At 34.9% G+C, this 12,765-nt stretch overlaps 2 protein-coding genes across 2 annotated transcripts; both read left to right on the forward strand.

The window, feature by feature from the left end:
• The first annotated feature begins 286 nt into the window (after positions 1-286).
• On the forward strand, positions 287-4,455 carry LOC130820990 (zinc finger protein CONSTANS-LIKE 14-like). Its single transcript, XM_057686575.1, has 4 exons — positions 287-944; positions 2,938-3,060; positions 3,860-4,107; positions 4,193-4,455. The coding sequence occupies exons 1-4, from the start codon at positions 450-452 to the stop codon at positions 4,302-4,304; spliced, it is 978 nt and encodes a 325-aa protein (XP_057542558.1). The 5' UTR covers positions 287-449; the 3' UTR covers positions 4,305-4,455.
• Positions 4,456-5,338: 883 nt separating this feature from the next.
• LOC130820692 (isocitrate dehydrogenase [NAD] regulatory subunit 1, mitochondrial-like) lies at positions 5,339-11,438 on the forward strand. The gene is made up of 4 exons (XM_057686162.1): positions 5,339-5,983; positions 8,736-8,975; positions 9,555-9,633; positions 10,734-11,438. Exons 1-4 carry the CDS (start codon positions 5,453-5,455, stop codon positions 11,006-11,008), a joined length of 1,125 nt encoding a protein of 374 aa, XP_057542145.1. The 5' UTR covers positions 5,339-5,452; the 3' UTR covers positions 11,009-11,438.
• The last annotated feature ends 1,327 nt before the right edge of the window (positions 11,439-12,765 follow it).

Genomic DNA, 12,765 nt, shown 5'->3' on the forward strand with positions numbered 1-12,765 from the left:
GTAGAGGTGAGGAATTAATTAGAAGATAATGATTAATAGGAAAAATAATAATTAGTTTCCTTATTTTGGGTTATAAATTTATCCTAGGAAATGGTGAGAAAATTATTTACCTCCAAATAAGGGACATTAACCTCTTTTTTTATTCATTTTTTTAATTTACTCTTATTCTATCTTTATCACAATTATTTCAATTACTTGTTTAATACTTTTATTATATTAGTTTGACTTTTTTTAACGTTATTTGAATTTAAGCAACCCAAAACCAAACCCTTTTTAATTTCATTTTCTTTCTCCCCAAATGTCACGTCTCCTCTCCTGTCTTGAACTGGCCCATGCTTATTATATGCATTCTGCATTACTCCATTTCCTGTCCAATTCTTCCATTTTCATCTTCTTCATCTTCAATCCCTTCAAATTTCACAACCCTTTCGTTCTCTATAATCTAAATTATGAACCCAGATTGTGATTTCTGCAACAAAAACGCTGCCGTTTTATACTGTGAAGCTGATTCTGCTAATCTCTGTCTACTATGTGATAGAGAAATTCACTCTGCTAACTCTCTTTCTCTTAAGCATTTTCGGATCCCTACTTACAAACTTTCCGATCCGAATTCTGATTCCAAATCCGTCATTGATGGATGCCCATCTGCTTCTCAGCTGGCACCCATTTGGGGGATTACTGATTTGGTAGTGCCGTCTTTGGGTGATGATGAAAAAGTGGGTGTTTATCAACAGTTGGTGAACTTGAGTAAATGGGATTTAGAGGAAGGTGAAAATAGTGCTGAGTTTGGGCCGGGTACTCCCAGTCTTGATGCGGTTGATGGGTCTGAGTTATTGTTGCAAAATACCCCTTTTACTTCTTTGTTGATGAAGGAAGGGGATACTGATTTTGTTGAAGATGGAGAATTTTTGTGGGGTTTTGACCCTGATTATCAAGCAACTCAGGTCGATTATTTTATTATTTGATTTTCATACAATTAACTGTGCCTAATTTTTTTATTATTATAAGTACAACTAACCTTTTTGGATTTATTTATAATTTTTTTTGGGTTTTTCAATGTCTCTTACTTATAAAGTTAGCTCATATTTGGAGTATTATAATATTGGTTGGTTCTATACTTTCTATCGATGGTTTGTTATGATCTTAGATCAAACTTCTCTATGGTAATAGTGAAGATTTATAATAATATACTTTTATAATGATGCTAAATGATGTTGCATACTTTAAGTTTATCTTGTATGCAAAGGAAGTTAATATCTAAAATTTTAGTATATAGTGTGCTGAATAGTTATCTCTATATGTGTTATTTTTACCAATTTAATATTAATAGAAATTTTAATCGAATGATCTAGTTATGGTCTGGCAGGCCCGGGCCTAGATTCATGATGGAAGATGGATGCTTGCATGATTCGTGATGGAAAGTGGTGGTTGTTAATTTTGGTGATATTTGTGGATATGATTATTGACGGCATTCCTCTGTAGTGCTCTCTTTGAAAGGAGTACGGAATGGAGTCTGTACCTTCCCTCACTTAGACCCAGTTTACAGACGGGATATTGGGTTGATGATGATGATATGGTCATGATTTATAGCCTTAAAGTGTTTGTTTGAAACAAGCTAAAATCTAGGGTATTCAACTTAAACTAGGCCTCAATGACTAAGAGATCAATTTTTGTTTGCAATGTCTTTTGTTTGAAAGATTATCAATGGTTGAAGAGTATTTTTCTGTTAGGATAGTTTGTACATGGCTCTTTATATGATTGTTTATGCGGGGATAATTAGTTTATAGCACTTGAAACTTGAAGGGATATGTTATGGAAAGTGGATATTTTGAGATTTTTCACTTGTTCAACCTGAACTTGCTGCTATGAGTTAAAGCAATTACTTATTTGTGAGCGTTGAGTTCTAATGGGTGTGCTAATAGGGGAATAATTCATGGGCATCAATCGTTACCTATATTTTCGTTTTGGTTGGCAATCGAATGAGATTAGTTAGCAAGATCTTTGCAATATCTCCTTGTTGTGTTCCAAAAATGCATAGTTTGTTCAAGTATTCGTGAGGAATTGAGGACTATTGGCTCTTTCTGACCCCGTAAGCACATATATAATCATGGAGCAAAAAAGTCTTGTTGCCTTTAACGACGAAAGTGATGGTTATGGTTTTTTAATCATGGGTGGTTGAAGATGATTATGATGAGTAGATGCTGATAAAGATTAAGAGTGTAGAAATGAGTTATGCTGGTCTACTTCTTTGATGATGACATCTGTTTTAACACTAATTTTCTGTTAGCTATATTCTAAGCCCTTTTTCAATCATACTGAAATCTTGCATACATCAAATCTTTGCATCTTCTTATTTGGCCTAATGTGGGTTCAATTATCTTTTTTGTCAACAATATAGGACACCTCCCACATTGAAGTGAAAGTAGACAAGTTTTGTTACTATTTTTGTTCCATTTACATGTTCAACAACACACTTTTTATATGATAATAACTCATGGCTCGTTAAGTCATGTGCATTTCTTATTAATGTGAAGTTCCAAATGACCTTTGCTATCGAAAGTTAGTCAGAAACATTTTTTTCAAGGGTAAGGTAGCATACATCCGATCTCTACAAATCTCGCCTGGGTGGGAGCCTAGGTGAGTCACAAATAATGGGTTATTGTTTCATGCCGTGCTACACACTCTGTTTAGTAGCTATGTTACTTACACTTAGTTACTCGTGTCAGATACGAGTATGCATCCAAGTGTAATTTGCATACGTGGGTCCAACTGTTTAGGATCCAACACGAGTTCTTGAAGTGAAATGATGTGTGTAATGGAGCAATCTAATTAGAGAGGTCTGAATAGATGCATAGTAAACATCAAGTTATAATGTTCTTGAATGACCACTGAAATATGAGTACACTTGCTAATGCTACTCTTTATTTTGTGACTTAGGCATGGGATAATCAGTGGGGAAAACCATTTGATCTTGAAGAACCCGCATGTACGTCAACTGGGGTACCAGAAAATGTGTGTGAGATGCAGTCGAAAGTTCTCAAAGGTTCCCAGTTAAGAGATGTGAGTAGATCTGATTACAATCTGCATTGTGTTACCAGAGTTTCTGGTCTTTTCAGTCAGGATATTATTTACTCGAGCTGTTATAGAGGGTGTTTGGCAAAATAGCTTATTGAGCAATTTTAACTTATTTTGATTCAATTAAAGGGTTGGTGGTTGAACCAGCCAATGCTAATGTTTGGTAAATTAGCTGATTGAATCAACTTATTGTTATAAATAAGCTGTTTTGAACAAGCTGCTCATAGCAGCAGGTTAATGAGCAACTTGTTCAAAACAACTGGTCAAACCCGTCTATAAAATTAGCTGGTGAAATTAACCACTGTAATTAGCTATCAGTCGTTTGCCAAACACCCTCATAGTATTTTCATGTGTGTTGTGTCTTCTGAACTTCACATAAAGAAGTAGACGGTGAATACAAAGTTTATCTTGAGTTTTACTCTAGAGCTTTCAAAAACCACTTGTCATCGAGAATTCTATAATCCCGTGTCCTTAATCCTTGGACATGGGTTAGATAAATTGTGTTTTGGTCTTCCCCGTTCCAGCTTCCCGCCCCCTCCTAGACCTGAAATCCCTAGTGCCTAGTACACAAAAGGTGGCCTTGTGAACAAGATGGGTACTTTTAACTGTCCTTTTTTTGATTTTTGCAAACCTTAGTCGAACAATACCAGGTCGCTTCACGTTGTACCAGAACGTGCCTTCGTACTTAATATATGTCGTTTCATCTCGTTTGTAAATCTTGTATTATCATTACCGATTCTTAACTGTTCGTATCTTCATATACTCGTTTGTGTATAATCTGCAGGATACCGAACATCCTACATTAGGCGATGAAGTATTTGTGACAGTAGACAACTGCAGCGTAGTCCCTTATGTAGGAAACACACTTGATGATAAATCAGTAAAACCCGAGACCATTGACACCGAACAAAATTTCCAGGTAATGGAATGGCCTTACTGGAGAAACCCGTTGAGTCAAGTCGACATGGAACAGCTAGCAGAAAACCGAGGAAAAGCTATGCAGCGTTACAAGGAAAAGAAGAAAACTCGAAGGCAATTATATCTCGTAAATTATGTGATTCATTTTCATTCTCATTACCTCGTTTAATGACTACAATTTTTCATTAATCTCAAACAGATACGAAAAACACATTCGATATGAATCGAGGAAGGCTAGAGCTGATAACCGACAACGTGTGAAGGGTCGATTTGTCAAGGCAAGTGACGACTCCCCGGATGTTACTATGTAGGATTGCTGTGTATCCTGTACTTTGTTGTAACTTTATGTAATAGTGTGTAAATATATTTTTGTTGTAAGTTTTGGAATGCAAATCAGTGGTATTGTTAATATTCTCTTGTGGAGCTGTATTTTCTTGCATTATGATCCTAAATCTTTGGTGATTCCATTTTCTTTTTATTTTCAATATTATCATCATGCATACTGAATCTCGCTCACAGAAGCTATATCGGGTTTGAAAGGTTAGAATACTTAGAAGACGATAGCAGATAGATCATACTGTATATTTTTGGTATCATGTTGGTATATTTTTATTGGTTGTATGGATTCTGTTTGACAAGCTTATATGGAGTATATTTGAGCTATCTCAATACAACACACTCCATCACAAATACTCTCAATATAAAATATAAAGCGAGTGTTTTTTAGGGCCATGGCAAAAAAGTGTACTCTATGTAGTGAGCTAAAAGAAAGTAAAACATGTGGATACAATAAAAAGATAACTAAATGCTTGAGTGAGAATTAAAGAGTATGGATATAGTTATAACTATAATTGTACCAAATTTTATGAATTTTTATGTCTTGAAATACAAGAAAAATTATAGGATGGAGAGAATATAAATTAATCAATTACTCCTAGTACTTATAAGTTTGTCTATAAAAATGTTAAATATTTAGAAATCCTTCTTGTTGAAACAACTTATATTATGAATCAACCAATTTATATAATTCGCTTTCATCAATGTATTTAAAATCACCAGATTAAATTCGTTCATAAAATCAAATGTTTCATTCAGTCATTTCAATCAATCAACTATCCGTTATGGGTCATGATCATGTAATTTAAAAAAAAATAGAAATTCCAATACAAGAGCTATTCAAAACAAATCCAATGACCGTTACCTGATCATGAAACTAAAACCGACTTCAAAATAAAATTAAAATAATGTAAAAATCAATATAAACATAAGATCCAATTTTAAATCGATCCGAAACATTTAATCCGAAATTAATCCGATGATTCAAATAAACTCGTCTTCAATTAGGACTTACAAAGAAAGGACCTCGTCTAGAGTTAATAGTCTAATTCTATTACAGTCAAACTTTTCGCCATCCGAAAAACTGCTACTTTCTCTTCTTTTCTGTCTTCTTCCTCCTTCCATGGCTCGGAGATCCACTCCATCCCTTATAAAGCACCTCATTAAAACCTCTCCAGGCCAAAACCCCACTAATCCATGGCTTCTATGTTCAAGATCCGTCACCTACATGCCCCGACCCGGAGATGGAGCCCCCCGAAAAGTCACCTTAATTCCGGGTGACGGTATCGGACCTTTGGTAACAGGCGCAGTTGAACAAATCATGGAAGCTATGCACGCCCCAGTTTATTTTGAGAAGCATGAAGTACATGGAAACATGAAGAAGATTCCAGAAGAAGTTTTGGACTCAATTAAGAGGAATAAGATTTGTTTGAAAGGTGGTTTAGCTACTCCCGTGGGTGGTGGTGTCAGTTCTTTGAATGTACAATTGAGAAAAGAGCTTGATTTGTATGCTTCTTTGGTCGATTGTTTTAATCTTAAAGGGTTACCAACCAGACATCAGAATGTTGATATTGTTGTAATTAGAGAGAATACTGAAGGGGAGTATTCTGGACTTGAACATGAGGTTGTTCCTGGCGTCGTTGAGAGTCTTAAGGTAATTTCATTTTGATGATTTTTTGAATCTTTGTTGGGTGTTGATTAGTGGGTTTCTTTTTGTTATTTTTTTTGCGGAATCTTTGTTAGGTGTTGATTAGTAGGTTTATTAATTGTTATTATGATCTGTGTTTTGATATTTACTGGGCAATTGAGTTTTTTTTGTTTATATTGACTTTTGAGTTCTTAGGATTGAATTACGAATATGGTTTAATTTGTTGAATTATGAAATTATGCTGAATTATTAAGATATAACAGTTGATTGCTACTAGTATTTGTTATTGTGTTGAAGATTGATGATGAGTTCGTTGGACCGTCTTGTTGGAACTTGGAAGTGTAGTTTTTATTTGGAGTAGGAGAACACCATTTTAATGTTGTTTCATTTGATAGAATGATTGAATGAGGAATTAGTCGCCTGTCTATGTTTTTTTTTGGATTCATTATGATGAATTGCTGAATTTGAAGCCCATCTTGAATTTTTTGTGATCATAGATATGATTTGAAGTAGATTGATTGGTTATGTAATGGTTTTGAATTGCTAGTGTATGAAAGTTTATTTTCATAAACTTTATCATTGATGGAAACAGAACTGCTTTTTGTTCCTTTGGAGGATGCAACTGCAAACTTCTACATTCAAGTAGAAATATAATGGCTAAAGCTTGAGGTGGCAAGTGCTTGTTCTATTAGGAATGTAAGTTGTCTTTGGATGTTCTAACGCTGCAGCCGATGTCTGTTTGGTTGGTTTTTGGTGTGTCATGGGAAAAGTTGACGTTGATTCATCCCCAATAGTTTGTGTTAATTTCTTTGTTATGTATAGGATTTTGAACAACATGTAAGAATAAATCAAAGGTGGAGATGACCACAGTATATATTGGAGCCGATGAGGGAGGGAGCAAATGTAATATTACATATGGAATGATTCTTTGCATCTTTAGAAGTAGATGCATACCTTGAGGGAGCGAGCAAATATGTATTACATATGGAATGATTCTTCGCATCTCTATAAGTGGATGCGTACCTTTTCCTTTTTTAGAGGGGAAGGGGTTTCTGGGGACTCAGTGCATGTTTGATTGTGAATCCTTTAGCTTTAATATGAGAAAACCTACAGTTGATTGAGGGAGATTAATTCTATTTCTATCTTCTGAAGCACTAATTTTATGGCATATGTTATGCACATTTATGTGACAAGGACTTGGTTACTCGTATCATACACGAGTTTGTGTCCAAGCCTCATACTTCCTCTGATTATTGAAGGTTGCTACAGTTACTGTCTTATGCTAAGGGTGGTTTTTGGACGACACTGTATGAGGTTGAAATGAGAGAAGTTGGTGTCATTCTATGGGCAACAATTTTGTTAAATTACTGTCTTATGCTAAGGGTGGTTTTTGGACGACACTGTATGAGATTGAAATGAAAGAATAAAATCAAAAGTGGAGTGGTTGAGAGGACTAGTCATTTCTCCTAAATGCATCGGAATAGCCCTAGTCATTTCTACAGTTGTATCAATGTATCATGGATTATTAGATGTAATGTTCATTGCATACCTGTAGGTGATATGTGAGATGTGCTGTAGTTTAAGGCCACAAATCCAATGACTTGACAAGTTTGTCTCTTGCCTTAGACTATTAGTCATTGTTCACCTGGAGTTGTGACATATGAACATTGAGATATGGAGCTTTTTTGGAGGTTGGACTTGATTTGTATCAAGCATTTTACTTTGAATTAGATGAGGTTGAGATATTGTGAGAGTCATCATTCACCTAAGACCATTGATAATTTGAGATATTGACCTTTTCTTAGAAGGTGAACTTGATTTGTAGTATGCTTGTAAACTACAAAGTGGGGTGTGATCCGGTGAGAATAGTTAGCCAGTTCAGAGGGCTAGAGGGACTTCAATTTTTTTTTTTTTTTTTTTTTTGGTTTTCATTTAGAAAAACAATTAATATATCTAATATAGATATATTCAGTTCTATCCTACTCTTACTGGTTGTAGTATATCAAACTTATCAGGCTATCACCATAAGTATATGTTGTGTTATCACCTGCATACCATTGCCTAGTTGTAGCCATTGGTAACCATGCTTCCCAGACCTCTACCGTGTGTTCTAGGTACTTACCTACCATTAATATTTGTTCTCTGTTTATTTTCTAATTTGGTTTAATGACTTCAAAATCCTTCCTGCTCCGTAGATCTTGTTCTTCAATTTTCTTTTATAGTCACCCATTTTAGCCTTTTGTTCATAATTTCGGACGATTGCCATGTCTAAAATTTCAAGCATTAACGAGTTTGACTCGTGGACTAATCTTGCACAAAAGGGACACCAACACTTGGATAACATTGGTCAAAGTTACCATATGAATAGTGTCATAATCAAAATTGCATTTATTAACGAGAGAAAGTCAAACTTCTGATATCCTTGATTATGGAAAAATTAATCTAACTGACCCTGAAATTATGAAACTGCAATTAAGCATATTATCATATTGAGGCTTTGGCGTCGTTATTTAGCTAAATGTGTTTATTTTTCCATTTCAAGGTCGACAATAGTTTCAAAAGGGGGATCTCTTTTTTTTTTTTTTCCAGAATCTTTTAATGCTTGGCTGCATAAATGTCATATTTGGAGTGATGGTTCTTGTAATTTATTTCTACATTTGAAGGTTTTTGAGCCTTAAAATATCTTCTTTCGTATGTAACCTGATCTGTATCACTGCATGGTTTGGCAATGTTTGAACTCACTTCACCTTTTTTCCAGGTGATAACAAAGTTTTGCTCAGAGCGTATTGCAAAATATGCATTTGAATATGCTTACCTCAATAACAGAAAGACAGTGACTGCTGTACACAAAGCCAACATCATGAAGCTTGCAGATGGTCTTTTCTTGGAGTCTTGTAGAGAAGTTGCTAAGAAATATCCTGGCATCAAGTATAATGAGATCATTGTGGACAATTGTTGCATGCAGCTTGTATCTAAGCCTGAACAGTTTGATGTCATGGTAAGTGATTTACTGTCTACACTAGTAAGTCATGTGATGCAGGAGAACTGACCCCAACTATCTCCTAGAAGTTTATTTACTTTTGTTCCTCTCAAGTTACTCCTGTTTGGTAAATTATTCCATAAAAGCGAAAAAAAGATGAAGATGCCCTTTTGGCTTGTTCCTTTGCTCGAGCGTTTTTGGTGTGTTTATGCATCTCATGATTTTGGATGATATTTGACGGTCTCGTTACCGCATCACTTTTTCAGGACCACAATCATGACCATTTTGAATACCACATAATATATATGCACTATGCCAGAACTATGCTATTTTTCAAAAGCGGATAAGCATGCATTAAACTGTTTTCTCATGGTCAAAGTTTGATCTTGTTAATTTGTAGCCAGTGTCACATGATTCATTGATCTCCTTGCATATTGCGAATCGTAAAAAGCGTATTATGGTTGGTATTGGTCATTTGTGCCATTTTGAGCGAATCGCAAATCGAAAAGCGATTTTTTGTAATGTATATGCAACTGTTTATGTTGTTGAATAATCATGGATATTACATTGACTAGTTTGCACCTCTTGATTTTGTAGGTGACACCAAATCTATATGGAAATCTCGTGGCAAATACTGCTGCTGGTATAGCTGGTGGTACAGGAGTAATGCCTGGAGGTAAACTTTTTCATTTAGAATTTAATTTTCAAAGACATATAAAATGGCAGTAAACTGCTGAATTATTGTAGCTCTTTAAGCAATATAGCCACGAATAAAATTCTGCTTTTCAATTCTGTCGAATGCACTTACCTTTCCTGTCACAAACGAACCTCTTTTAGTTTGGTAACAGTTCTCTTTGCCATTCTACACTGGGCCTTAATTTTGTACAAACCATGTTCTCTATAGTCTATAGTACCTTTTTGGCCCGTGGCAATAAACTGTGGCAATGGAAATGAAAACTAGTGTAATTTTGGTTGAAAAATCTCTCTCCTACCTTGATGGCCATGTTTGTCTAACTTCAAACATTTCATTTTCTTCATAAAATTCGTTCCAATGCATTACCGTTGGGGGTGGTGGTTTTAGGTGGTAACGGAAATTTGTAAACAAAAAAACTTTTGTGATCAAAGTTTCATCACCATGGGAATGACAGGGAACTTTAAATAAAATTTTACATTATAAATCATTCCCATTACCACCATTTAATACCACTAACCAAACGGGTCGTTTGTATCTTGGGATGGTCATGGGTCTTGGACCCTAAGGGTCTAGACCCTACCCGACCCTAATTTTAAGGGTCTGGGTCCATCTATTTTTGGACCCTAAGGATCTATTTTTGGACCCTAATTGTATCTATTTAGTTTTGACTATTGACAATAGAGATTTGTTCAAGTTTATGTGATCACTGGTTGTATTTGTTGGTGTTTCTCCTCCACACATAACCATTCTTCTGAAGTGCATGTATGTGATGTACTGAAACTCTGAAAGAGAATAGTAATGTTACTGGTTTTAGTGCTAACAGAATTGAAGTAGTTGATGCAAAAACAGTGCTTTATTGAAACACAAGAGTTGGTATTTTAGTTCCACTCAGTGTTACATAATTCGCTTATTATATTTGCAATTCACTTAAAATGATCCAAATTATAGTCCAAAACCAACCATTATTTACTTTTTTTGATTCACGATGCATGAGGAGATTAGCAAATCATGTGTGACACTGGATCCACTTGAATGTATAGCTAAACTGAGGCCTCATTTTATTTTACTGTTTGTATCCGAAGGCAATGTGGGAGCAGAAAACGCTGTATTCGAGCAAGGTGCTTCAGCAGGAAACGTTGGGAGCTATGAAATCGTGAAAGAAAAGAAAGCAAACCCAGTTGCTCTTTTACTCTCTTCTGCAATGATGTTAAGACATGTCCAGTTTCCATCATTTGCTGACCGATTGGAGACTGCCGTAAAAAGAGTGATAGCCGAGGGCAAGTATCGAACACCAGATCTCGGAGGTAACAGCACTACGCAAGAGGTAGTTGATGCCATTATAGCATCTCTAGACTAATATTCTCCCTGGTTCCCAACTCCAAAGCCTAATTTTTATGGTCCGAACAATCAAGATCTTCTCAAGATTTGGCAAATACTTCGATTTTTGAATAATAATTTATTTAAATTTTGATATAATAGGATATTTATTACTTTATATGGAAGCTATTTCCGTATTTTCTGTTTCCGTTTCTTCATTCTGCACTATCCAAGATGTCATTCGATTATACGATACCGGAAGTTGATATGCATTATAGCCAAGTGCTTGAAGCTGTTGAGTTTATTCCCAGTATGTTTACTGCCAATTTGTGCTTAAATGAGCTACCTGAGTGCTCTTGTATAACATTTAATGAAACACAAGAGGACCTTCATGAAGTATGAAGGGCTTATACCAACTTATCAAGTCTACTTTTATGGTGTTCTAAATGATATCCTTAAAAGTTTGGATCTTTTGCGAACTATACTTTTAATGTTTTTTTTTTGCGAGTTACAATAATTAAACTATCAATGTCTTCGGCGTTCAGGTCAAATCACAGAATATTGACCATTTTAGTGGTTGAAATATCAGATAAAGTGGTTAGGATTCTGTGTTTTGACAATTTAAAAAAAAATATATTAAAGTTGCAATTCGTAAATGATCTAAACTTTAAAGTTGCCATTTCAAAATTATTTTATTTTAAAACTTCAATTTATATTTTTATGGCTTTAGTGATATTATTATACAAAGTTTTACCGTAGATTGACAAATATAGCTTTAATTTTTGTCAAGGGTGAATATTTCTCAGAAAATATGTATAATGATAAAAATATTTCTCGAAAAATAATTTAATTATATTTGTATGAACAATGTAATTTCGGGTGAAATATTTTCCCCAAATCAAACACACCTAAAAAGATTAGGAGATATTATAAGACTAAAAATGAAAAATGCATGACCACAATTACTGAATAAATCCAACATTAAGAGTGCTGCTAAAATACTTTTAAGAAATTATGAAAATGTCTAGTAAAAGTTCTAGTCAATGATCTGAAACATTTCTAGGAAGAAGAGGGGGAAGTTTAGACAATCTCACTAGACCATCTTCTCTAACATCACATTCATTCTTACAAGAAAATGTAGTTTTCCCCCTCTTAATCAAAGACTTAAGCCCATTTTGCTTTGGACCATCCACATTGTTATTGCTCTTTTTGGTGCATTCTTTCATGGCTACAAGGAAAGGATCTTCTTCACAATCCTTAAAGAATCTCTTCACCATGGATGAGCTTCGTCGAGTTTGAAACGCTCGCCATGGAGGCGGAGGAATACGAAGTATAATAGGGCTCGAACACGATCTTATCAATGTTGATGACTTTGAACTTTCCTCGGAGAAACCGACATTTTCAACATTAAAAGTCATTTAGTTGACGCATAAACCTATTTCAATTCTCGTTGCCTCTCTTCCTATCCCTCCAGTGAACCGAAAAACAGAAAAGTGGTGTAAATTTTGGTGATGGAGATGTTGAAAAAGGGAAAGGAGGGTTTATAAAGAAGAATGATGTACAAATTCATACCTTCCATGCTTTCTAACGGCAAGAAGACTAAAATGTAAGCAAGTGATACGTGAAAGAAACACAGGTTTTAGGTCCTATATGATGTAAGAGGATCATCATTCATGGGATTCACTTCTATTTAGTTTTGACTCATTCTTTTTGAGTTGGTACAACTGCAAAACTATCAATGGCTAATATTCTTTACGCAATAAAAATATAATTTTTTAAATGTCGTAACAAAAATTT

Source organism: Amaranthus tricolor, chromosome 8 (assembly GCF_026212465.1).
Source record: "Amaranthus tricolor cultivar Red isolate AtriRed21 chromosome 8, ASM2621246v1, whole genome shotgun sequence".
NCBI lineage: Eukaryota > Viridiplantae > Streptophyta > Magnoliopsida > Caryophyllales > Amaranthaceae > Amaranthus > Amaranthus tricolor.

Coding starts and splice junctions, on each gene's coding strand:
- LOC130820990 (XM_057686575.1), top strand. CDS start 450: ATGAACCCAGATTGTGATTTCTGCAACAAAAACGCTGCCGTTTTATAC. Junction 945..2,937: donor CTGATTATCAAGCAACTCAG/GTCGATTATTTT, acceptor TTTGTGACTTAG/GCATGGGATAATCAGTGGGG. Junction 3,061..3,859: donor AAGGTTCCCAGTTAAGAGAT/GTGAGTAGATCT, acceptor TATAATCTGCAG/GATACCGAACATCCTACATT.
- LOC130820692 (XM_057686162.1), top strand. CDS start 5,453: ATGGCTCGGAGATCCACTCCATCCCTTATAAAGCACCTCATTAAAACC. Junction 8,976..9,554: donor CTGAACAGTTTGATGTCATG/GTAAGTGATTTA, acceptor TTGATTTTGTAG/GTGACACCAAATCTATATGG. Junction 9,634..10,733: donor TACAGGAGTAATGCCTGGAG/GTAAACTTTTTC, acceptor TTGTATCCGAAG/GCAATGTGGGAGCAGAAAAC.